This window comes from Mauremys mutica, chromosome 5 (genome assembly GCF_020497125.1).
Source record: "Mauremys mutica isolate MM-2020 ecotype Southern chromosome 5, ASM2049712v1, whole genome shotgun sequence".
Lineage (NCBI taxonomy): Eukaryota > Metazoa > Chordata > Testudines > Geoemydidae > Mauremys > Mauremys mutica.
Genome location: NC_059076.1, coordinates 78,285,712 through 78,313,502, shown reverse-complemented (window position 1 = coordinate 78,313,502; position 27,791 = coordinate 78,285,712). Strand labels below are relative to the sequence as shown.

General features: G+C 42.0%; 1 protein-coding gene across 4 annotated transcripts in view; it reads left to right on the top strand.

Moving 5' to 3' along the window:
- Positions 1-27,791, top strand: part of VEGFC (vascular endothelial growth factor C) — a 187,202-nt gene that overhangs the window by 73,355 nt on the left and 86,056 nt on the right. The window contains exon 1 of one of the 4 annotated variants that reach the window (XM_045019472.1): positions 32-70. The exons of the other annotated variants lie outside the window; for them this stretch is intronic. Coding sequence (XP_044875407.1) covers positions 59-70 — 12 coding nt within the window. The 5' untranslated portion in view covers positions 32-58. Of the gene's footprint in view, positions 1-31; positions 71-27,791 lie in introns of those variants that run through there. 4 annotated transcript variants of the gene reach the window in all.

Genomic DNA, 27,791 nt, shown 5'->3' with positions numbered 1-27,791 from the left:
CATATGAATGCTGCTCTTTCAGAGGCACATCTGAGGATGATATGATCATTCAACCTTCATGCTCATCAAGGTTTGGGATATTTTCGTCTGTCTGGCATCTGTGCAAAATGAGATATTTTTATGAGTCCAGTTATTTTCTGAGTCATGAACTATGATCCATATATTTAACGATTTTGTGACTTTTTAAGGGTAAAAATTATGTCTTCACAGTAGTCTATGAAATCTACAACCAGTTTTAAAACAAACTGCATCATCTTTACAAGTTTTAACATGCTATAAATGTCCAGTAAGATTCATGACAATTTAATTGTAGTTCATTACACATTTTAATCACGTGTCTATACACAGCATATTCAGTATTATAAAATATTCAAAAAGATATACATCATACCTGGTCCAAAACAACGTTATCATTGATGATTGTTCAGTTTCTAACCTGATTTATGCCATGCAGGATGCTACCAGCTTGAATATGCCTGATCTTGTCTGGTGCCAATGTTCATGTTCTTTTTTCTATCTCTATGTAGTTCCTATCTATAATGCAGATACAGAAATAATTTTCAGCATTTAGAAAACAAATAAAATTAATTGTTTCAAGATTTGTGATGTAGCTTTTGAGAGTTTAATGTAAATTCTTGTCAGACTATCATTTAAGTTTGTCACATGAAAAGCAAATTGGAAGAGTAAAATACATGAGACATGTATTTGTTTTGTTCTATTCATTGCTTTACTTTCACCCTGTGTGTTTTAATTAACCAAGTCTAAAAGTATTGCTGCATTGTGGTCAGATCCATGCAGACCCTAGGTGTGCGTTTTTTTCTGGATGTGACTTAGGCAGTGAGCAAGCAACCAGAAGAGATGATTTTCATGCCCATCCTTTCACCCCTCTATTATCTGGATGTCCTGTTCCCTCCCTCTTCCTCTTTCCCAATAGTTATGGCCTCAACAAACAGAAGATGAAAGGTAGGAGTTATAGGGAGAGTTTGAGGAAGAGAAGACAATGTAGTAATAGAGGTAGAGGGTGTCTCTGACCTCCCTTTTTTTCCTCTGATGGGGAAACTCTCCTCCTACAGTCTGGATACATTACTTCTACTGCCTCCTTACGTTTTTCTCCTTAGTGTGCTCTGTGTCCTCCCACAAAGAAGATTCCCTAAAAGTCCTCTAGGCTTCTTCCTTATCTCCCCTGTTCCTTCTTTTTTCTTCCCCTCAGGAGGAATATCAGGTGCCTCTCAAACCTCCATTTCACAGATCTGCGGCTTCCACTAGGGCCCACCTGAGAATGGGTGACGTGTTCAGAAAGATGACTGATCTTTTAGATTTCGGCTAACTATTTAAATGAAAAATACATTTTTGACTAATCTCCAAGACAGATAGTGATCTGACATTATATTTTAGCTCTTAAACTCTATTTTGTGATGGGCACTTGTTTCTGCTGCTTTTTCTATAGATCAGTAGCAACTGTTTCTTGAACAGCAGTGCAGGTAGCCTTATGGGCTTATGACTTGGGTAGAGTGGCTAGTGTTATAGGAAGAGTGGGATAGAATCTTTAGCTTTGGAAGTAAACTGCTGGAGAGACAACAAGCGTGAGTGAGAGAGAGAAGAGGTGTGAACATCTTTTTGTGATTGGAAGCTTCCTGCCTGGGTGACAACCAGGGAGATGCATACCCAAAGGTCTGAACTGCTCTGGCCACATACAGTAACTCTTCACTTAAAGTCATCCCGGTTAATGTTGTTTCATTGCTGATCAATTAGGGAACATGCTCGTTTAAAGTTGCGCAATGCTCCCTTACAACATTGTTTGGCAGCTGCCTGCTTTGTCCACTGCTTTCAGAAAGAGCAGCCCGTTGGAGCTAGCTGGTGGGGACTTGGAACCAGGGTGGACCAGCAGTTCCCCCCCTCCCCCTGTATCAATTGCCGTTCAGCTGTCCCCTGCCCCATTGGGGTGTGCTGCTCCTGCCCTCTGCCTTGGAGCTGCTCCCCAGAGCTTCTTGCTTGCTGTGCAAATGAGGGGTGGAGTGGGGTGGGGGAAGAGGGGTGCTAATGTCAGGGTGTCTGCCTCCCCCCTGCTCCTGCTCTTTGCTCCTTTACCCCATCTGGCCATCTCCACAGAGCAGCGGGGGGACACAACAGGGCTCAGGACAGAGAGAGCTTGCTGGCAGCAGCTATTGTCTCAACGTGCTGATCAGCTTAAAAAGGTAATGTACTTGGAGTGCGGTCAGCAAACTTAAAGGGGTAACACACACACACACACACTCTCTCTCTCTCTCTCTCTCTCTTTGTCGCTCTCTGCCATGCTGTCTCCCCTCCCTCCATTCGTGCTGCCTTGTAGAGTGTTAGGCTACATTAACAATGTGTTAACCCTTGAGGGCTCAGCCAAGTGCTAGTTCATTATTTAGCAGTAAGGCATTCCCTGGGAACTATCCCACCCTCCTCCACCCTCTCACTCCACCACCTCAACCAACCTACACAATCATCATGGCTGTGTACAGTATTAAATTGTTTAAAAAAAATTTCCCTGGAACCTAACCCCTGCTATTTGCATTAATTCTTATGGGGAAATTGGATTTGCTTAGCATCGTTTCGCTTAAAGTAGCATTTTTCAGGAACATAACTACAACGTTAAGCAAGGAGTTACTGTACCAGAAAACAATTGCCAGGTTAAAAAAATGTTCAAATTCTGAACATTTTGATTTTTGCTTTTGCTTTTATCCAGCACAGCTACTACTGTATAGTAGATACTGAAGCAAATGGTGCTTCAGCTTGGCTTTGCTGGTTTTGAACTAGTCACGTTCCTCTTACACTGAAAAGGTCTATACTCTGTGTGTAATAAAATCAACATGATACGGTGGTAATCTTATTCTCGCGAGGTAGAGTATCCCGTATTTTCTTAAGATCGACAAAAAAAATTGGTTTTGTTTTAACTCAATCTTTGTGGCAATGTATTCATTTGTGCCACTATTTAGAATGTTCTGTACTAGAGTTTTGTAAATTGTACATAGAACAAGGATTTTGGATCCAAACATTTTTTTCTGTGAACATCATGTCTCCAATTAATTCCCCACAACTTCCATTTTATTCCTGATAAATTCTCATGCTATTAATTCAGCGGTTGCTCATGCAAAGGTTTATCAAGGTTTATCATGCTTTTAGACAATATGTTCACGTTTTTTAACTTAACTGCCTCACAAGGGAGCTATAAAAAAGACTTTAATAGTGATGCCTAGTAAGGTGTGTTCATTAACTGTCTGGTATAATTTGGTTGGGGATTTCCCTTTCTCAATTTATAAATTTACAGTGTTGAGAGATTTAATATGTGAAAATGAAGTCTTATTACCGTGTTGATTTGATGGCTGATCTTATGGCAGAAATTCTAAAGCCACTGAGTGCTGTGCAGGAATCTTTGAAGGAGAGAAAAATAACAAACTAACATATTTTTATAATCATTAACTTGCCAAAGTAGATTTTAAACCCCTTACTAGCCAGAGCTAGTAATATGCCAAATCCTTTTAAAAATCCAAATTTTGTGATGACCATTCTGAAATTGAGACCTCTAGGAATAAGCATCCTGGTTTTCTCCATTAAGTGACAGTTGAATGTTTTACAGTGTGAGAAATTTTTAGTCTATTTTTTGGATAAGATTACTCTGCTTAAGACCAGATTGTTGGTCCTTGTGGTCGCATAACTGTGTCTGTGAAGAACAAATGCAACATTTTCTCTGGTTGAGTTTCAGACAGTTTTACTTAGGGGCTGTCTGCATATGGAAATTTACCAACATAATTATACTTCCATAGTTATACTGGCATAACTCCCCATGTGGACACCCTTATTCCAGCATAAGTGTGGCTTTGTTTAGTTTAGCTTGTGTCACTTTGAAAGTGGTATAAACTAAACTGGAAAAAGGCACTTATTCTGGAATAAGACTGGGGACTTTGGGCTTATATACTCTTAAAACACTACAGCGTAGACGCTGCCTGTGCCTATGAGAGGGATTCTCCTCTCAGTGTAGGTAATCCACCTCCTTGAAGAACGGTAGCTAGGTCGATGGAAGAATTCTTCCGATGGCCTAGTGCTATCTACACAGGGACTTAGGCAGTGATGAACTCCCAAAATCCTAAGAACCAGTTCCCTACCAGGTCCTCGGTGGCACTTTGACGGCAGGGGGTCTTCACTTGCTCCGGGTTTTTGGCGGCATTTCGGCAGCAGGTCCTTCACCTGGAGTAGTGAAGACACACATCCCCCCACCTCCCTCCCGCGCTGCTGAAGTGCCACCGAAGACCCGGTAGGGAACCGCGCAGTGAGTACAGTACAAGCCCCATGTGCCTTTGTCTCCCCCCCCCAATCCGACCTCAGCCCATGACCTGCTCTCGACTTCCCCCTCCCCACCGGAGTAGCACCAGCATCCCAGGGCTCTGGGGGCTATTTAAAGGGCCGGGGCTCTCCTGCTTCTACCCGGTCCTTTAAATAGCTGCCGGAGCCCTGAAGTAGTAGCGAACTCTGGCAGCTATTTAAAGGGCCGGGGCAGTAGAAGCAGCGGGAGCCCTGGACTTGTAAAATAGCCCCTAGAGCCCTGCAGCCCTACTCCAGGACTCTAGCAGTGGGGCTCTGGTGGCAATTTAAAGGGCCTGAGGCTTCAGCCCCTGTTGGGAGCCACAGGCCCTTTAAATTGCCCCCTGGGGAAGCCGGGCCACCCCTTTTAGCAACCAGTTCTACACTGGCGTCTAAATTTAACAACCGGTTCTTGTGAACTGGTGCGAACCGGCTCCAGCTCACCACTGGACTTAGGTTGACTTAATTACACTGCTCAGGTGTGTGGATTTTTTCTAGTATAATGACTGGTCTACACTAGTTATAACTATAGTGAAATAAGTATGCCAGTAAATTTCCCCGTGCAGACAAGCCCTTACTAAATTATGTTATGTTTGGGAATCTTTGGGTGCTTTAGCATTCTCTCCAATAGAATTTTCTCTATTCTCTCACTTCTATTTAATATGTATACATAGGATTTATTGAGGAAAATAGGGGTTGCTTGTTGAATAAAATAAGTCTTGGTAGCCTCCAAAGAAATGAAATAAAATATGCCTTGGGAATTATCATTGTTTATGGTCTCTGCAAGGTGCCACAATGGATAAAAGTAGAGCAAAGGGGAGAGAAAGAAGGCTTACATACAAATATACACGTACTTCCTATTTCAGTGTAATGGGCCATTCCCTTTATACTTTACCCTTTGACCTCTTATATACTGATACAATTTGGTGTTAATAAATCACAGGATCCTAGTAACTGCCATACTAGATCAGACCATTGGTTTAGCTCAGTGATTCCCAAACTGGGGTTTGCAAAATGTTACAGGGGGTTCTCAGGGGAAAAAATTCCTAATGGCGGACAGAGCTGTCCCTAGGTACCCTGGGCAGCCCGGGGCCAGCAGCCCGGAGCCCCTGGACTTCCAAGAGCTAAGCAGATCAAATCAAGCATATCTATCACACTGAGGAGATTTAAAGTTTAAAACTCCTTATAAGAAATGGAAAGGGAGGTGGATATTTTTTGCTGCTTTTAAAATTAAATAGGCAGCTAGTATTGTTTTTAAAATTATTATGAAGAACAAGTTTAAGCTTTGTTGTAACGTGCGTTGTTTGCCTGGACTGCTCAAGACCTGAATGCTTCTGTAGGAGGAACTCTTCGAGTTGGCTTCTTTAATACCTTCATGCTGTTTCACATCTGATACTCCTTGATGAAACATAGGAGCCTTGTCTTTTAACAGGCTTATTCAAAGTGATACAAACTACGAAAGTGAGATCTTGGAAGAGTGTTGCCATTTTCATAATGTAATAAAAATATTGTAATGATAAATAATAATTAATAATAAATAATGTGTAAAAAACATGTCATAAAAACAAATTTCCATGATCGCTGCTTTTATAATTTATACTAGGGTAAAGGAGAAAATCCCTGGAAATATTCATTTTCAGGAGGGGGTTCGCGAGACTTGACATTTTAGTGAAAGGGGTTCGCAGGTTGTTAAAGTTTGGGAACCACCGGTTTAGCTAATCAGGTATCCTGCTTCCAGGAGTGATTCATGATAATTTATTAAGCTTCATGTTGGCTTTCTTTGTAGTGAGTATTACTGTATGTGTGTGTGATTTGATTAATGACATACTTTTAATAAACAAGGATAATTACTGTAACAAAATCCATGCATCTAAAAATAAGCTGACAATTACTACGCCCTTCCTTTGAGCAATTATTGCTAATTATTTTAACATATGGGATGGGAGGTAATTGGCCAAAAAGTGTTTGTTTTATGTAAGAGTATTGGTGCATGAAAAGAATTCTAAAATGGATGTGATCTACATTAAATTATTAAAATAATAATTATTGGTTACTTTTTATTTTCATCTCTATTCATGCTGTTTGAATTAAGCTTGTTCTCAATTAAGTGAATTCAGTAGCTGAGAATCCCCTCAACACTGTTCAGATCTATGAACCGTGTTGTGTCCTCATTTTACATGGATGATGTGGTCCCAAGGGCTAAGTTCTCCCTTGTACAAAAATACCTTGCGTGAGCATGAAGAAGGTCCATAAGTTTCAACACGCAGAGGTTGAGGTTTTTTCCTCAGCATTCCACCATCAGGATGAATAGGGCAGATTTTTCCATATTAAACTAATTGCTAGTGCTGGTATATATTAAACCAGTTTCTGATTCTGAGAATACCTCCACCATGTACATCTACCTTCCCTTCCTCCCTGGCAGTGCAGTGCATCAGATGCCTGTAACTCTCTGTCCTGCCCCAATAGCCGCTGCAGTGAGCTAATTTTCTTGGAGCAACATTAATGCTTGAGGTTTGTCTTCACTTGAAATGCTCACAGTGGCACAGCTGCAGCACTGCAGCTCACCACTGTAGCGCTTCAGTATAGACACTACCTACACTGAGAGGAGGGGTCAGGATAGGTAATCCATCTCCCCAAGGGGTGGTAGCTAGGTTGACAGAAAAATTTGTCCGTTGACCTAACGCTGCCTACACTGGCTCGGCCTAACTTTTTAGTGCAGACCAGAACTTGATCAGTATCGGTAGTGTCTGGAAGGGAGCAGCCCACAGAAAAGGCAACTCATTGACTACACTCACCCTGTAATCTTTGCAGAGTCTGATACGATAGATTACTTCCCAAAAGGGTCTTATGAAGGCTTTGGGGCCAGAGTGGAAGCATGCTGTGGTTTAGGCCTCTCCTGCCAGGTCTAGAAGGTCAGGTGGGGGTGGGGGATATTGTCTATGTGTAGTTATAACCAGGGCTTTGGAGCTGTGCTCCGGCTCCGCTCCAACTCCAGGAAAAAACCTGCAGCTCCACTGCTCCGGAGCTGCTCCGTGCTCCAGCTCTGGGCTCCGCTCCAAAGCCCTGGCTATAACGTCAAATTTTTTTGTCCAACAACAAAAAGTGATTGTGTAAATTTTCATGCTGTGGCGTCATTCTTCTATGGAGCAATTCTTTCAGGTAAATTAGAATTCAAAATAGTTGCTGTTGTGATGGTCTAAGGCATTTCTCTGTATTCTGCTTGTTCTGTTTTGGACGTTTGTGAGAGGTTGTTTATTTTTACTCGTTTTTTAGTTTGTCTGATGACTCTCACTTGGATTTATGTTTTATTTTGTCCTCTCTTGTCATAAGTCTGAACTGAGAATTTCTCTCAAATTCAAGCAAAAATTCTAATATCGGTAATGCTGATCTAGTATACATAAATATCTGATCATATGGAATAGGATTAGCCTCATCCTCCACTATTGTTGTCTGTTGCTGCTGTTGAGTGACCATCTGTGTACATTGCTTTGTTCCTATCCATCTTTTATAACATGGGGCTTTTTGTGTGTAATTTTCAGAATTTTTATAAAAGCAAACTGAAACAGTATTTCTATCATGTGGTGACATATTGACACCCACATGAATCAGTAGCAGGGTTGGAACATTTAGATCCACCACACTGATATCTGCCACTTGAGCTGACAAAGTAACCAATAACAATAGTAGGTTGTCATCCTCTGTGCGGACCAGCGGGGGATGAGATACACACTTTGCCAGTGGGTTTCACAGGTATTTGCTGACAGCAGAAGAATGGTGAGACTCTGGGATCTTGGGTTCAGTTCCAGACTCTAGTGGGCCCAAACAGTTGTACACATTCCCTCTAAGTGTAACCCCTTCTGCCTTGCCCACAACAACTTGTCCCAGTTCTGTCTCTTCTCCACACTTTTTTTAAAATTCCAGTCCCATTCTCCTCATTTAGCCAGACCCAATCTCCGCTCCTGTGGCTTTTCAGCCCAGTCCCATTCTCCTTGCCCAGCCAGTCCTATTTACACCACTCTGGATTCCCAGTACCAGTTTCCTCCTCTTCCAGCTCCTCATCTTATTTGTCTGGCTCCACTCTGGCCTCCAGTTAGATGCCCAGACCTGATACAGCCTGCAGCATCCCAGAGATGCAATTGCAGAGAAAATCTTGCTTAGTCCCAGGCTTGAGCATGTTTATTGTAATGGAATCTTCAGGGAATTTAATTGCTAAAATCTAGGTCAAACCTTAATTCAGCTCCCTTGTATGTATGTATTACGATAGCTTCCAAACATATGATCACATGCTAAATTTTCCACAAGACCCTGCCTCATTCAGGAGACGTTCTGCTCCCAGGCTGTTTGGGCATTTCCTAAACTATAAGTACCTGATTTTGCAACTTTTAATTAGTGGGTTTTTTAAATGTACTATTATATATATTACTTCAACAATTCTGTTCAGTTGCAGTCACCACTGCTGCACTAGAAATTGCTGAAACGACTGTGCTTAACATAATAAATGTCCCTGTGTCCTCAGACCAAGGATGAGAAGTTAGATGTTACAATCCTGCATGAAGTTACAGCCCCATTACTTAGTGATGAGTTATAAATAAGACAGGTTGAGGGAGGAGATTGAAAGGATAAGGAAAGAAAGTGAAAGGACAGGAGATCAGTGTATCTCTTTTCCGCTATGCTGGAAGGAGGATAGGAGCCACAGGATGAGGTATAATTAAAGGTCACAACTTTATTCCTAAATGTCTGGGAGTACCTGGCAGATACAATTGTACAGTACAGATAATATATACTGGGGGTGGGGGAAGGCCTGGTCCCCAGCCAACCCATTCAGGAGCCCTGAATCTGTCCCCACGCCCCCATTTCCACTCCTTTAGAGCAGAGGTGGGAAAACTACGGCCCGCAGGCCAGATCTGGTCCCTCAGGGCTTTGGATATGGCCCGTGGGATTGCCCCCTGTGGCGCCGCAGGCCCCGCACCACTCTCAGCAGCCCCCAGGCCCTTGCCTCCAGGCACCGCCCCCCCGCGACTCCCATTGGCCGGGAACGGGGAACTGTCAGTGGGAGCTTCGGGGGAGGTACCTGGAGGCACGGCAAGGGCAGCTCATGTGGAGCCCTTCTCCCCCTTTCCCCCAGGTGCTTCCTGGAGTGGCGCAGGGCTGGGGACGGCGCAGGCAGGCAGGGAGCCCGCTCTGGCCCCGGTGTACGCCGCTGCCACCCCGGAGCCTGAACCCCTCCTGCACCCGGCCCCCCAACTCCCTGCCCTAAGCCCCCTGCCTGCACTACACACCCTGCCTGCACCCCAACTCCCTGCCCTGAGTCCCCTGCCACACCCCTCTTGCACCCCAACCCCCTGCCCTGAGTCCCCTGTCGCACCTCGCACCCCTCCTGCACCCTAACGCCCTGCCCTGAGCCACCTGCCACTCCTCTGCCCTGAGCCCCCTCCTGCACCCTGTACCCTTCCTGCACCCCAGCCCCCTTCCCTGAACCCCCTTATACACACCGCTCCCCTCCTCTGCCCCAATCCCTTGCCCTGAGCCCATTCCTGCACACTGCACCCCCTCCCACACCCCAACCCCCTGGCCTGGCCCTGGGTACAATTTCCCCACCCAGATGTGGCCCTCGGACCAAAAAGTTTGCCCACCCCTGCTTTAGAGAATACCTCCTTTAAATCCTTTACAAGTCCATTTTATCTGACCATTGTATCCCTTCCTTATAGAGTACCTACACCAGACATCCACCCCAAGGAGGCACCAGCAGTTAGCTTGACTGCCTCTCCCCCTTACTGAGCCAGGTTCCAGACATCTGCTGATGGCTTCTTTAATATTGGCCAAAAACATATCCGCTGCCAAGTCTGACAAGTGGACTGCCCTGGATAAAGAACAGGAGTACTTGTGGCACCTTAAAGACTAACAAATTTATTTTAGCATGAGCTTTCGTGAGCTGCAGCTCACTTCTTCGGATGCATAGAATGGAACACACAGACAGGGGATATTTATACATACAGAGAACATGAAAAGGTGGAAGTATGCGTACCAACAGGCAGAGTCTAATCAATTGAGATGAGCTATCGTCAGCAGGAAGAAAAAAAACTTTTTGAAGTGATAATTAAGATGGCCCATAGAAGGTGTGAGGAGAACTTAACATAGGGAAATAGATTTCCTGCTGACGATAGCTCATCTCAATTGATTAGACTCTGCCTGTTGTTATGCATACTTCCACCTTTTCATGTTCTCTGTATGTATAAATATCCCCTGTCTGTGTGTTCCATTCTATGCATCCGAAGAAGTGAGCTGCAGCTCACGAAAGCTCATGCTAAAATAAATTTGTTAGTCTTTAAGGTGCCACAAGTACTCCTGTTCTTTTTGTGGATACAGACTAACACGGCTGCTACTCTGAAACCTGCCCTGGATAAGAAATTACAAGCCCCTCTGTGCCAACTATCAATTTGGCCACCTCCCTATTCGCATACCTCCTAGCTTTGTCGTCCCATGGGTGATCAGCTGGTTTGGATGGATAGAAGATTGAACTGACATTGCCTAAAATTAATGTGGCTGTTCTTGTTTAATAAATTTAGCATATATAGTGTTAGCTTACCTTTAGAAAACATCCTTGTGTGTGTACTATTAGAAGAGTTGATAACAATACACCATCCTTCCTGTCATCGAGGCTCATAACTTGTGTGTCAACTTCGTCTCCTCTCTTTCATACCCCCACAGGCACTAAGACCATTTTCTAGTCCTTTGTGCCATGATCCTGCAAAGACTATAGCACATACATAATTTTACAAACATGACTAGTCCCATAGACTTCAATGGGATTACTCTTATATGTAACATTTTTACATTAGATTATAAGAACTTGAAGATAGTCAATGTCTGAAGGTCAAAAATCAGTCTATGTTCCTCTTAATTGCTTGTGGAATCTGCACTGCAGTATAAGTAAAGAACACATTAGAGATCTCACTAATTTGAATGACTTGGACCGTGCCCCCCCAAGCACTTGTGGCCCCCCTTAAAATATCTTTATAGATTCATGGGGTTAGACAGGACCTCAAGGGTCATCTACTCTAACCCCTACCAAGATGCAGGATTTGTCATGTGTAATACTATGTTTTAGTCACAGGTATTTTTAGTAAAAGTCAAGGGCAGGTCACGGGCCATGAATTTTTGTTTACTGCCTATGATCTGTCCATGACTTTTACTAAAAATACCTGTGACTAAAACATAGTATTACACATGACAAATCCTGCATCTTTGGTAGGGGTTAGAGTAGATGACCCTTGAGGTCCTGTCTAACCCCATGAATCTATAAAGATATTTTAAGGGTTCAAAATACCATATTTTAATGTAAAATGTTCACATATCTGTTGTCTATTTTGCTTTTATCCTGTATGTGTGCATGTTTAATATTAAAACTGAACTGCACACATTATATTTTATTAACCTTACTTTTATTATTGGTCCAGTCCTGCCCCTAAAACTCCTGGAACTTAAACATCTGGTATATATCCTTCATTGTCTACATTCTCTCAGGATATTCTTTCAAAATGCTTCATTAAAGGAAATATCAATTACCGGCATTTAGATTCAGAAATATAATTATCAAGAACAATAAGCAGAGGTTAACTAAGAAATTAGTGGCAGTTGATGGTAGATGTTTAAATGATAAATCAGCATCCTACTTATTTTAACTATTCCTGCGGTTAAGATTTCTATGGGTGGCTTTCTATTTCCTCTTATTAGGAGAGAACCCCAAGGAATGTTAAACCCTGTCACTACCTGTGTACTGTACAAAGAAAATTTGTTGATAGTTTGCTATAGTTACTTGCTAAGTATAGGGGATAGTTATCCATGTGTGGTCAGACTTCATCTGTTACATGTTTCATAAAATATTATCTACATCTCATAGATCAGTGTTTTTCAAATGTGGGTCATGATCCAGTACTGGGTCGCAGCATGTAAGGCACTGGGTTGCCTTGCTCTGGTCAGCACCACCGACCGGGACATTAAAAGTCCCGTCAGTGGTAATGCCCAGCTAAGGCACCCTAGTGCCTACCTTTTCCGACACCGCGCTGCGCCCCGGAAGTGGCCAGCAGCGGGTCTGATTTTTTTAGGCGGGGGGGGGCTGCGGGGCTCCGCGTGCTGCCCCTACCATGAGCACTGGCTCTGCTCTCCCATTGGCCAGTTTCCGGCCAATGGGAGCTGGCGGGGGCAGTGCCTGTGGGCGAGAGTCGCGCGAAGCCACTTGTGTGCCTCCACCTAGGAGCCAGACCTGTTGCTGGCCACTTCCAAGGCGCAGCATGGTCCGCAGTGCCAGGACAGGCGGGAAGCACCTGTGCCTGCACCCCAGCTGCGCTGCTGACTGGGAGCCGCTGGAGGAAAGTCCACACCCCAATGCCCTGCTCTAGCCCTGAACCCTCCCAAACCTGGAACCCCTTCCTGCACCGCGAACCCCCTCCCCAGAGCCCCACGCCAGAGCCTGCATCCCCAGCCCAGAGCCCTGACCCCCTCCTGCACCCCAATCTCCTTCCCCAGCCCTGAGTCCCCCCAAACTCAGAGCCCCTCCTGCACTCCAAACCCCTCATCCCTGGCCCCACCCCTGAGCCAGCACCCTCAGCCCAGAGCTTTGACCCCTTCCCGCACCCCACCCTCTGCCCCAGTCCTGAGCTCCTTCCACACCCCAAACTCCTCATCCCCAGCTCTGTTGAGTCACGGGCATCAATGATTTTCTTCAACTGGGTCCCCAGAAAAAAAGTTTGAAAACCACTGTCATAGATGATTCCATAATATTTACTTTCAGATAATATTTTTGAACATTATTTAGCCCACACTGTTATAATATTTTTCCTTTCCAAATTACTTTAAAAACAATGCTTCTGGGAAGTAGGTAAGCAAATATTCTTCTTAATCCATAGGTGCATGCAAACTGCCTTTCTGAAATCATTCCTAGATACTCTGGTACAGAGGAAACAACATTCCCTGGGCAAGAGGAAAAGTTAGGTGGCTATGTACCTTTTGAGATGGTGTGGAACCACCCGTGCCACAGGTACAACAGGAGTGGGCCCTATTTGAATAATTTCCGTAAGGATTTAGGAGTATTTAGGATCTAGAGTTTCTAGGAGAAATTAATGAAAACTCTTGTTTTTATAGAAAATATGGCACATTCAGTTGTTTTCTCTGGGAAAAGGCTGCAGCTTTATTATGAGACAAAACTGAAATGAGGTAATGAAAATACTTATTGATTTACAATCTTACATCCAGACAATCATTATCCAGATCAAGGATGAAAATTTTTCTTCTGTAAAGCCACGCATTTCCCATCCTCATTGGGCATTTGAGGAAATCAGACTGGGTAAAATGTCTTCTTAGAACCCTGGGTATGATGGTTACCTTTTAAAGAGACTAGCCCAAGTATCAGAGCATGCTGACTTTTATGGCCTCTGTAATTAAGTACATTAGCATTTAATATGGCCTAATAGTGGCAACACTTAAAAGTACAGAGAACAAGAACTTTGAATAGAAGATACACATTGGATTTTGTTTGCCTGCCTTCTCATTTTGAATGTGCTTCGTGCTACAGAATGGGGAACAGTATCTTGGAAAGCCATGACTGAAAAAGATTTAGGAGTCATAGTGAACAACTCAGCATGAACTTCCAGTGTGATGCTGTGGATGTATGAATAGCGGAGTAGTGAGTAGGAACAGGGAAGTGATTTTTACCTCTATGTATGGCACTGATAAGACTGATACTGGAATACTGTGTCAAGTTCTGGTGCGTGCATTTTTAAAAGGCTGTTGAAAAATTAGTACCAGAACTCATCCCAAAGATCAAGAGGTGACTTGATTACAGTGTATAACTATCTTCATGGGAAGAAAATACCAGCTACCAAAAGGGCTCTTAAATATAGTTGAGAAAGGTGCCTAACAAAACAAACGGCCAGATGTTAAAGCCAGATACATTCAAATTAGAAATACGGTATACATTTTTAATAATGAGGGTGACTGTTTCAGTGGTTAATCTGCCAAGGAAAATGGTGGATTCTCCGTCTCTTGAAGTCTTCAACTTTAGACTGGAGGCCTTTGAGAAGATACATGTGTAGTTGGAAGAGAGTCTGCGACATAACCCCTTGTATTAGAAGCCTGGTATGAGGCAGGAGCTGCTCACAGAATCTGGCAAGAACAGAGCTAATATTGCAAAAATACACATTCCTAAAAAGTGCTAGTTACAGAGTACTCATGCAAACACATCCCAAAATCAAGTGGGTACCAGAACATTACAATATGAAAGATGGTACAAAAACATTCCCCAAGGATAACAGGAACACCCTGACCCTTCCTAAATGATAAGGTCAGAATAACAGTACATAATAGAGATGTTTTGATGAAACCAACATGTACAAGGTAATGAGTAATAACTACAGTAACTATGTCAGAGGGGCAGTACTAACTTGTTTGTATCAGGGTATAAAGATATATCTCAGAGAGAGTAGCTTTGTCCAGCCTAGGGAGGAATGGAAAGTCCCGCCATTCACTGAGCTGGTCCATTGTTGTGGGCATACATGTATTAGTGGTCCAGTAGAGTCTGCGGGATACTAGTACCGTGCTTCATCGACATTAAACATGGCTTGGGTGCCTTCATCCCTTAACAGATCTTGTGGGTCACTGGGTGGTTCGCTCGAGCTATGCCGTGCCAGTTGTCTGCACAGGGCTGAGGTAGCACACAGAGGGAACACACACACCCAGCCAAACATCTATCAACATCTAACCACAATGTGCTATAGTCAAACACAAGTTATTAGGCTCAATACAAGGGTATCTGAGTGAAATCCTATGACCTCTGGTGTGCAGGAGGTCAGACTAGATTATATAATTATCCTTTATGGCCTTGGAATATATAATTCTAACTTAGTTACTATTTTAAAGCTTTTTTCTGCAAATGTAAGGGTTAGAAACATACATTGGTTTTGTTTTTTGAAAAAGGAAAGCTGAGATTCTTACGAAATCAGCTGTCTCCAAGAGTACAATAACTACTGTTTTGAGACTTGAGATAAAATCGCAAGAGTTGGCAACATTAATAACAGTAAAATGAGTCGTTCAGTCATTTTTGCAGCAAAGTCCAGAACACAAGAGCATAAAAGACATAGTATACTATACTTTAGTTTTTTTAAATTATAAAAGTAAGACGTTTTCTGAATCTAAATGTTCTTCTCAAATTCAGAACAATCCAGAATATAATTTGCATATTAAAAATACATCATCCATTATTTTTGTGATTTGTTCTAACAGTATTAAAGACACATAAAGACACACACACCTCTGAAAAACATAGCTTTTTAGTCAGGGCCAAATTCTCTTCTCACTCAGTTGTACATCCAGATTCATTCCATTGAAGTCAATAGTCACTTCATATTTACATTAGAATGAAAACAGAATTTGGTCCTTAATGTCTACATATAGGTTTCACACTCTGTTAACTTATAGTGTTGAATGTGTAGCAGACACATAATGCGAAAGGAAGCTGTTGCTCTTTATTTTAGGGTAAGGATCAAGGTCCTGATCCTGCTGGAACAGGGAATGGGTCTAAATATAGTAAACCCAGTTGGGGTTGTAAGCTTGGATTTCCAATTTAGAGCTACTTAAAGTTTTCAAACTGGTTTGCCCATCTTTAAGGTTACCAGGCACTCCAGTAGCATAGGGAGCACTCAATTAACCATGATGGGCACTGTATAAAAAACACAGATAAAGTTCATTTTACCTTGTCACATAGATTAAAAATTTCCAGATGTGTACACATTTGCACATGGAGCATAATGCAGACATATAAGGGTAGGAATATCCCTAAAATTGTATCAGCTTTTTCCTCTGTAGGTCAGGAAACAGGCCCCTGGTGGCAGAAAGTCTGGGATAGATTCAGTGTTAAGTTTCTCAGGAGAGACAGAACAGAAGATTCAGCCTCTGGAAAGGTGACTTTAAACTATTGTACTGTGCCTGCTTTGGATGTTGGTGTGACCTACAGCATAAGTTAGAGCACCAGAATAGCTCTAGCTGTTACGGCCACTGCTCCTCCCATCTTTGGCATGTGCCTAAACTGTGAGGGGCAGGGGAAGATAGAGGGAGGGAAGGAATGTGCAGAGGTGGAGGCATCAGCCCTATCTGCTGCTAGGCCAAGAGAATTCTCCCTAGTGCCTTTATGGCTTCTATGACTATATACTGCTGCTAGGCCAGGGGAGTTCTCCTAGGGTCATTGTGGCTCCTTTGTGGTACCTATACCCCACTGGAGCAGCCTATAGAACAGGCCAGAGCAGGGCCCTGAATCTAACCTTCCAGATAGAGGGGGTTACAGCAGCACAAAGCACCCACAACTTCCTCTGCAAAGGATATTCACTTAGAGACTGAGAAGTTGGCATTGCTGGCCAGGAGAAAACATGAGCAGACTGCTGTGATTCAGCACAAATTTTTTTTTTATTCAGAAAAACATTTATTTGCCTGAGTAGTAATCAACAAGATGTCAATGTTCCTTGCACTTTTTTGTAAAAATATATAAACTGTACAGTATGTTTTATGTGCAGAATATTTTGAAGTATGAAATTGTAATAGAGACATCATAAAAACATTTATGGTTTAATGTATAGCCATATATCTTATAGGCTAAAATAGAGTAATACCGTCTTCACTTTGTAGATATTTTTGACCTTTAAATTAATATTTAGGTTAAAAATTTCAGAATGGCCCAAGTGTCTTGGGATCCTAAATCCTCACTGACTTTCCCTTCTGAAAATTGTATTCCTAATTCTTTAATAATATGTACCTGCCAGCTGCAGCTGGATTAATATTGTATAAGCAAATTGAAATACTGTACAAATTAATGTCCATTTAGAATAGTATTTAACTGCCTAGGCATGACTTCAGTGTAATACCGTGTTAATAAATGAGGAATATATGTTTGAATGTGTAGCCATATATTGACAAATGAAAAGAGCAAAAATACTTGGTAATGTACAGTTAGAAATATTGAGAGAAAGGGAGTTTCTCTTAAGCTGTTTGGAGCTATAGACTCAAATAGGATTCACAGACTCAGAGGAAAGAACATAGAAATATGTGGTTTGAATCTGTTATTCTGATCATGTAAGGAAGGGTATTTTCAAGACCTCAGAAATTCATACATTGGCTTATTCTGTATATATGAAAAATTGGTTTTAAACAGAAACCACAATGCATCTTGAACTATGGAGTTGCTTTCTGTCCCCTATAATTAACCAATTCTGTAAATTTTGGGAAAGTTCAATACAGCTGCTTGGACAAGGATCACAATGTGGAAATGAGCTGGTGTCTTAAGGTACTTAGATGCCATGATCATGGGTGCCATATGAGGACCTAGATCAGGGATTGGCAACCTTTGGCACGCGGCCCGCCAGGGTAAGCACCTTGGCGGACTGGGCTGGTTTGTTTACCTGCCACGTCTGTAGGTTCGTCTGATCATGGCTCCCACTGGCTGCGGTTCGCCGCCCCAGGCCAATGGGGGCTGCATTAAGCAGTGGTCAGCACGTCCCTCGGCCCGCGCCACTTCCCACAGCCCACATTGGCCTGGAGCGGTGAACCGTGGCCAGTGGGAGATGTGATTGGCCAAACCTGTGGACGCGGCAGATAAACAAACCAGCCGGGCCTGCCAGGGTGCTGGCAAGCCGCGTACCAAAGGTTGCCAATCCATGACTTAGATAGATAAACTGAAGAAATATGCTCATATGCCCTGATCCTGCAATTGCCAATGAAAGTCATGAATCTGTGAATATAAGGCCACTAATGGTGCCTAATGTTAAGCATGCAAGTTTGAATGCTTTGGCTTTGGGTCACAGCTAATGTATACTTTCAGAATTACAGTAAAAAGCTTTATATAAATACACAGTATGTCTAAATGTACATCTTTTGATCTCTGTATGTTGGTATAGTACATAGAGATTGTGGGATTTTTGGCCTGATACAAAACCTAGTTAAGTTAGTGGAAACCTATCGTTGACTTCAATGGGCTTTGTGTTAGCTGCTGTGTGTGTGTGTAACTCTGATTAACTTTAATGAGAGGATACATGTGTGCTTCAACAGAATATAAAAATCACAAATTAAAATTAAAAATGTCTGCCAGCAAATTCTTTTATCATGACATCTGAGAGAAAACAGAAGATTAAAATACAATAAAATTGTTAGAGATTGCACACATAACAGAGAGATGTGATCATGGAAGGTTTTGTGTGGGGTTGGTTTGTTTTAGCAGCCAATGTAATGTCTGCCTACAAGTGATGCAAAAACATATAGATGGAGATCCATCTTCTTAATGTCTTCGGAAATCTCTGGAAAGTGGAGGGTGTGTAAAATTCAGGGAACAGGATAAAACCTTTGTTCCGCAGGTCATTCAGGCAAACTGATTTGTATATGTTCAACGTTACAAAGCTGATTTTGTTACAGAATCTGCCTTCTTTATTCAACTCCAAATTATTTTCCATACTTTTCTTATTGAAGATAGGTTTTTAAAAGATGTTCAATATCGTGGCCTTTTTTTCAGTCATGACTTTTATCTGCTTTCTCATTCATTAATGGACCTACTTTCTGTACAGTACAACTTTTTCTGTTGATAGACTTAATTTGTAAAAGCTCCTCTTAACTCCATTGGTTAGCCAAAAAGCAAAATAATATTATCTTAATCTTATCTCTGCAAACCTTGAGTATTGCCATCCACTAGTGTTCAAAAATCATGAGCCAGGCCCAAAAAATCAGGATTGGTGTGAAAATGAGATTTTATAAATGATGAGGTTTTAAAATAATAAATGTTGAGTTATTTTTATTTGCCTTCTGTTGTTGGAGCCTTTAGGGTTCAAGTTATCAAGTTTTTCTCTGCGACCACGAGGGTTAGAAACTTACTTTTTTGTTTAGTGAAAGCTGAAATTTTCATGTAATAACAAGACCCTAAAAACTGGAGCATCCTACTATCACAAAACTTGCAATAAAGTGGGGAGAATTGGATACACTGATTCTGATCCTGAGTGTTCTTGCTTGCTCTTCTCTCTCTTTTTCCATTTCTGGTATAGATATTCTTGTATCCTCAGATCTTTGATCACCCCTTTGTGAAGCCACGTTGAGTCAGTCTGTTTTGTCTCATCTTATCTACATACAGTAGAACCTCTGAGTTATGGACACCTTGGGAATGGAGGTTGTCTGTATCTCTGAAATGTTCTGTAACTCTGAACAAGAGGTTATGGACTTCAGCCGTGGGGGGAGGGCTGTTTGCAGCTTCTGGGGATGGGGGGTTCCGTGTGTGGGGATCAGGGCTTTAGATCTGGGGGAGCGCTGGGGCTCAGGGTTTCAGCTCCATTCCTGGTTTCAGCCTCACAGGGGGCACCGGGGCTCGGGAATGGGGGCCATGGGGCTAAAGCCCTGAGACCCGGTGCTTCTGAGGGTCAGAAGCCCCAAGGGCAGCCCCACTCCCCTGTGGCTGAAGCCCTGAGTTCCAGGGCTAAAGCCTCGAGGCAGTACAGTATTTGTTGAGGGGGGCTGGGTGGTTTTTTGTGTGTGCGCTGCTGTCTAATTGATTACTTCCAGTTCCACAGAGTGTCTGGTTGGCCAGTAAGTCTGTAACTCTGGCGTTTGTATCTTTCAGGTTCTACTGTAGTTATTTATATGGCTCCCATCATCATAGTATCTGAGTGCTTTGTTGTTTTGCATTTGTCTTTTTCAGATTAACTGTATTTTGTAGCTAATGTGCTGCGCAGATGCATTTTACATGTCTTCAAACATTCTGACAACTTTACATCTCTCTAAAGAATTTTTGTACTACGATCATATAAAGATTATTCATTAAAGGCTTGATCAAACTTCTGAGCTAGGTGCTGAGCATTTTCAACTCTTACAGACATCAGTGGGACTTGAACCCAGGGGGACACCAAGAGCCCTCAAGTTCTAGATTTGTACTGAAATTGTGAAAATGTGTGAAAATATTTTTCATGCATTTTTCTGGAGTTTTACACCAATACAAACAAGCTTTTTAAAACAATTCATCCTAAGGATATCCCTAGAAGCAAGTATTTCCACAGAATTTGATGTGCTGATCTGACTTGTGGAGGAGTACTAAAACAGCATCAAGGTTTTCAGCTTAACGGAATGATATTTGCCAAAGTCTAAAAGTCATCACTACTGCCAAGCAAATGGCAGCAAAGAGGTGGCATAAATCATAGTATGGTTGACTCAAATTTGTTTTCTTGGTAATAGAGATTTCCTTGCTTTGCAGTCAAAATTTATTGAGTTATGTCTTTATTTGAGTGCAATAAAAAGATGAATACACGTCAGTCAGCAGGTTATGGATATAGATCTTTAAAGAGAAATATTTTCAGTGTGAAAAATTTTTTATTTCGGCAAATGTTTAAAGCTTCTCACTGTATATATTTTTGTATGTGTGTTTTATTCAGCACACACAGTATCAGAAAGCACAGTAACTGCCAAGAATTAATAAGTCTAACCCTTTTAAAATTTGTATTTTTGTTATGATTGCAAGATCTTTGTTACTTTGTTACTAAAATGAAAAATATTATTTATATGTGTATTAGAGACTCCAATAGAGATTGTGGTGCACACTGTACCAACATATAGTAAGAAACAGACCCTGCCTCAAAGGGTTTACAGTCTAAATAGACCAGATAGACAAGTGTTGGGAGGTAAAACAGAGACAGAGAGGCAACGTGTGAGTATCTCAAGATCACACAGCAGTTCAGTGTCAGAGCTGAGAATGGAATCCAAGTCTCCTGAGTCCTCTCCAGTACGTTATCCCCTGAACTAGAATCTCTTAAACAAAATAATTTATATTGTATAAAAAGATTATGTAAATAGGATTCAAATTAGCTTATTGATTATTATTATTTTTGGAACTGGCTAAAGCCCCAAAACTACACAATTAGACAGTTGCTTATTTTTACACACTGAGTATTCCCTTAAAAATACCGCCTGAGAGGTACCATGGCCTGGAAAGGCTCACATATACTGGATGTGGATTGTCTAGAGACCAACGGAAAAAGAAAAGACATTTTGGGTAAGTAGCCTGAGTTTAAACTGACCCGGGGCCAGGTTTCTGATCTAGAATGGATATGACCTTCTGTCCAAGGCAGAGTTTCAATCCTTCCTGGGAAGGATTGGAAGGACTTCAACCTGTTGAGGCCTTATAAAGCTGATGGGTGACTTTTGGTAAGCTTTTAGCACTCACATAGGACCTTTTTATTTTGTTTTATGTTTTCTCTGCTATGCTTTCACCTTAAGAGTAAATGTGCTTGCTTATAAAGAGCTATGTGGTAACTGCTGGCAATTACACTATTCATAAATAAGGCTAGGATTTTGTCAGGGTTATTTTTAGTAAAAGTCATGGACAGGTCATGGGCACTAAACAAAAATTCACAGAAGCCGATGACCTGTCCCCGACTTTTACTAAAAATAACTGTAACAAATAACTGTGGCTCCAGGCGCCCCTGTTGCCCATGGTGGCTGAAAGCACTGAGGTCCCCCCCGCCCCCATTGCCTGCAGCTGTTCGGAGCTGCGGGGCCTGCCCGTGGTGGCTGGGAGCTATGGAGCTCCCGCTGGCTGACAGCTCCAGCCCCAATGTCCCAGGGCTGAAGCGGAAAATGTAACGAAGGTCTCTGAAAGTCATGGTTTCTGTGACATCCATGACATAATCTTAGCACATGCTGGCTGGCTGAGAATATCACAGCATAGGCGGGAACTGTGAAGCCTGGAAAAATCACTCAGGAATGGGAGAGATCTTGGTCTCCACCCAAGGGAGGTGACAGTTGAGGAACCAGGAGTCTACAGTGGGTGCCCTTGGTGGACCGTAGAGGGGAAGTACAGATGTAGTTGCCTTGAACTATGACATAACTAACAGTGTATAAAATTAGGCATGTATGTAAACCTTTGCAGTATTGGGCCTGTTTCTTTTCATGCATTTAAAATATTAACATTTGAATTCATTATGGCTCTAATTCAGCCAAGCATGTAAGTATGTGCTTAAGAGCTTTACTGAAGTTCATCCCCTTTCAGTAAGTGCCTAAAGTTAAGCATGAGCTTAAGTGCTTTGTGGTGTTAGGGTCTATGGTTTAGTCCGAATAAAAGGAAAATCATTTATTTTTATAAAATTGAAGTCAATTGCTTTACCTTATTAATCTCAACCAGAACTGCAAAGATGCTCTGGTCTTATTATAAGGATGAATTATCTTCAGAAGCCAAGGTTTCTAAGCTTTATGTTAAAGAATTCTTATTAAAGAAGATGTTTATTATAAGGTGAAAGTGTGATGGAGCTCAAATAGAGTATCATGACTTAAGTTCAGGAATCATCTTACAGATCAAAGACTTAACATGAAGCTGAGGTATTTCATAATGTTTTGTTATAATAGGTCATAATAATAATAGAAAAATGTTAATCCATTTTTCTTACTATAAAATTAAACTTAACAGGGATATTGTAATTAAATTCCAATTTGACTCATGTGTCTCACTCTTGAAACACTTTTGCTGTGGTTCAGACACTATGATTTAAAACGCTAAAAATGAACACATTATTGTTAAACACTAATTCAATCCTTTTTTTAAAAAAATATGAATTTATGTTGGAGGGGCAAAAAAGCTGCTGAGTCCAGACTTCTTTACTCCTGTTTTAAACTACTAATCTGGAGTAAACAATTTGTTAATTTAAATGCCTGATGGTGAGTCTCACTTTCAGTGATTGACTGCTTTCACACACCCCCTCCCATACCCCATCATTTGTGTGTGCTGGAACATTGATGTTGAAAAGGAAAAATAGGTATAGGCCTGATAGAACTTCCATAGAACTCAGTGGGAATTTTTCAGTTGATTTCAGTGCGAGTTAGATCAGTCCCTAAATTCTGTTTGTTTGGTTTTCTTTTTTTGTCAACCTTCTTAAATAGAAGCATTTTCAAAATTAGTGATAGGATTCCTCTGTTGATGGTAAGTTCTGTGTGAAAAAGAGACGTGACTTAAAGCTGACAGCAAGAGAGTTGTGGCATTATTTCATACATACACGCAGAATTACTATAGTAAAAAAGAGGCGTGGGCACTGGCTTTTAATCATATAAACTTGATGGGACACAAATTTGGATTCTCTGTGATCTCTCTCCTGCAGTTTCTGTACTTAATTTAAATAGATATTCAGAATGAAGATTTTTTTATCAATAGTTTTGGTTTTTCCCTTTGAAAACAATACAGAGAGATAATCTGCGATAACATGCCATTAGCATCCCATAGTTAAATTTCCTGAACAAGTACCAACAACAATTGCAAATATGCTTATAATATTTTGTATACCCACATCCTCTGAACTTTAAATAAACTCAGGTTAACGTCTTTTAACATTTTAAGGAAGCCCTAAGGCTGTTTTACTGATTTTTAGCATATGTCAATAATTGTAGTGGGCTTTCTTTTTTAGAAACCTAGACAAAACCGCTGTAGAAAGTAGTCATACAACAAACTAAAGGATTTTTCAGTTTTGATGTATGTAGTATTATATGAAATGCATTTTGTATACGTAATTATAAATGCTGAAAATCTAATACCTTTTTCTTCAATTGTTAGCTGACCTCTTCTACTACAAGTCCTTCTCTAATCCATACAGGACTCCATAGCTTCCCAGCTGTATTATTGTTCTTGGTGCAGGGACCTCCAGATGTAAAACACAGAGGTAGCTGAGAAAGGATATCTGTGCTTAAATTGCACTGTGTACGCTTCCATATATAGATTTGGCATGTTCACAGCCTTCAGCTGATCTAAAAGAGCTATTGGTCTCCTCCAGAACTTTGCTTGTCGTCAGCTATCATGGGTAACCGTTGGCCAGCATGAGACTCCCCTTTTTCTATAATCCAATACTATTTCATTTTATGTAGTAAAATGTGCTTTGTTCTGTCTTCTGATTTGTCTCAGAAGCTTTAATGAAATTAATATATAGATGAAAAATATGGGGAAAAGTGTGAGTTTTTACTCTGTGTGATACTTTCGACACGTCTTTTTGTACAGCATCATTATAATGGGGCCAGCACCCACCTCTTGTGAGCGCCCCCTCTGGTTGGATGTGTCTATGTTTTTTTAAACCAGTCCAGCCCTGGTATGGGGCCGTATCTCCAGGGCTTCATAGAATCATAGAATTCAAGATCAGAAGGGACCATTATGATCATCTAGTCTGACCTCCTGCAAGATGCAGGCCACATAAGCTGATCCACCCACTCCTTTAGCAAGCGACCCCTGCCCCATGCTTCGGAGGAAGGCGAAAAACCTCCAGGGCCACTGCCAATCTACCCTGGAGGAAAATTCCTTCCCGACCCCAAATATGGCGGTCAGCTGAACCCCGAGCATGCGGGCAAGACTCTCCAGCCATACCCTCTGGAAAAAGGTTAAGAATATCATATCATTGACCCATTGTACTATTTACCAGTGTGGCACTTAATTGACCTATTGACTAAGCCCGTTATCCTATCATACCATCTCCTCCATAAACTTATCTAGCTTAATCTTAAAATCATGGAGGTCCTTCGCCCCCACTGTTTCCCTCGGTAGGCTGTTCCAGTATTGCACTCCCCTGATGGTTAGAAACCTTCGTCTAATTTCAAGCCTAAATTTCCTGACTGACAATTTATATCCGTTTGTCCTCGTGTCCACATTAGCACTGAGCTGAAATAATTCCTCTCCTTCCCTGGTATTTATCCCTCTGATATATTTAAAGAGTGCAATCATATCTCCTCTTATCCTTCTTTTGGTTAAGGAAAACAAACCGAGCTCCTCAAGTCTCCTTTCATACGACAGGCCTTCCATTCCTCGGATCATTCTAGTGGCCCTTCTTTGTACCCGTTCCAGTTTGAATTCATCCTTCTTAAACATGGGAGACCAAAACTGCACACAATACTCCAAATGAGGTCTCACCAACGCCTTATATAACGGGACTAGCACCTCCTTATCCCTACTAGAAATACCTTGCCTAATGCATCCCAAGACCGCATTAGCTTTTTTAACGGCCACATCACATTGCCTACTCATAGTCATCCTACGATCAACCAGGACTCCTAGGTCCTTCTCCTCCTCCGTTACTTCTAACTGGTGCGTCCCTAGCTTTCTCCCTGGAGACACTATCTTCCTGAAGCCCTCCCCAGGCTCAGTCCCTACTAGGGATGTAAAATATTAAACAGTTAACCGGTAAGCATTAGTCCCTGATGTGTGAGCTATCTCCCTTTGTGGACATATATAATGGGGAAAGAATGAAGTCTAAGACTGAGAAACCTCAGAAATATTGTTGAGGTATTGGAGATGAGACAGCTAAGAGTCCACAGAGAATATTGATTCCTAAGAGGCACTTCTTATACCAGCTTTCTGGATGTGGATGAAGATTCTGGAAAATGGGTGAGACGTATGTAGTTTTTTTTATTTCCAGTATGTAAGAAAGTAAGCAACTGCATGTTGGACCAAATGAAATTTGAAAGCACAAACAAGGGAATATTTTGGGAGATGAATAGTTAAAACATGATTTGATGTGGGCTGTGTTGTGGAGATATTAGGAATTGGGACATGTAGGAAGCAAAAGAGAGTTCAGAGTCAATGTGAACACTTAAGTTCCTGCCAGTTGTGATAAATCAAAAAGAGAGGCCAAAATAGTGGATGAATGATATTATCCTGGTGAAGCCAGGCAAAAAGAAGGTAAAATGGATGTAGATTTTCATGTTAACTGCATAGCAGTGAGGAGGTTGAATTCAGACAGGAAATGGCCACTGGGGATGACACAGAGGAGAGTGCCAGGGACTGAACTCTGAAGGACATTATGTTGGTGGTCACTGATGGAAGAGGAATATTGCTATTGTAAATTGAGACTCTGTTGTTCTCCCATCCCACATATATATAGCAATTATATACTAGACACTGTACAGATGTACAGTAGTAGACAATACGGAAGAGGACCGGAATGTCATACAAGATGATCTTGTAAACTGGAGTAATAGAAATTAGATGAAATTTTGATAGTGGGACTTGGTGCAGAAGAATCACAGGAGCAGGTCCCAGGTAAGCAACTTTTATTGCAATGCAAAGGTTTTGGGAGAGGAGGGGGTGAGGTATGGCTGCATGCCTGCATGCCTAGACATGGAATATCCCATTGATGTGGTCTATCACGTCACGGTAATCTGCCTCTGTAATATCTTCAAACGTTTTTGCAAGAGCATAGGCAATTCGCGTGACCAAGTTTAAAGGGAGAGCCAGTGTGGTCCCTGTCCCAGTCAGGCTAAGGCGTCCGCGCCACTGTTCCAGGAGGGGTTGGGGGACCATGGCTGCACAGAGGCAAGCTGCATAGGGGCCAGGGCGGAATCCACATTGTTGTAGGAGACCCTCCCTTGCTTCCCAGGTAACCCGCAGCAGGGAGATATCTTCAAGTATTAACTCCTGTGGGAAATGGAGGGAGTGTTTCAGTGCAGGTCTCCCAACTGATGCTTGCTTCCTGCCTTTAACAAAGCCCAAAAAAAGGCAGTGTACCCATGAAGCAAAAAACCCCCTGCCCAGGCAAACCGCGGCAGGAACCCCAGGGTTAATTCCTGAGGGACATGGGACTACTACCCTCACTTACCATTTCTGGGAGGCTGTGAATTCTGTAGCTGTGTTTGAAATGTCTGAGGAATGCTACAGTGTGAGACTTGAAACTAACTTCAGATTATACACAATGCAGGCTCTATTAAAATGTATCATTTGCTGTATTTTTATAGTGTCCTTGACTAGTCCTGGTCCGGTGTTATCAGTGACTGAAAGAAAGCTTCAAAACCTAAGAAGGAAGCCTAACAAAAGCAAGGAAGATTTGGTGAAGGCAGTTATGAACCAGTGTGCAACAGAGAATAAAACTGCGCAGGAATGGAGAGAAAAGATGCAGCACTGGAAGGAAACAGAAAGCAGGAGAAAGGCGTTGATGCTGAAGAAAACCACGAGGCAGCTTATAAACCTCATGGCGCGCCAAACAGACTGTATGCAGTCACTGGTAGCAATGCAGGCAGAGCACTACCGTGTCAAACCCCCACCCTCCCAAACCTCTTTCCCCTATGCACCAATGTCAGCTCCAAGTCCCGTTCCCCAGCATCCAGGTTCTTACCTACACCATCACCAGCTGCCCCCGACACCTGTATGGTCACCTATGAGCCCAGAGAACTACAACCCTTACCCTCTGCACTCAACCCCCATCACCATGCAACAGTACAATCCTGAGGTGCACAACAGCACTCCTGGCAGTACATATGCAAAACTATGAATGTACAGTTCAACAACCAACCCCCCTGCCCGTTTACTACCTTTTTTTTAAATAAATGATTTCTTTGATTATGAAACAGTTTTTATTATTGCATAAAGTGAAAGATACCTGTGTTTTCCTTGGGGTTTGTTAACAAACAGCAAGGAAAACACAGGCACTTAAAAGAACTGT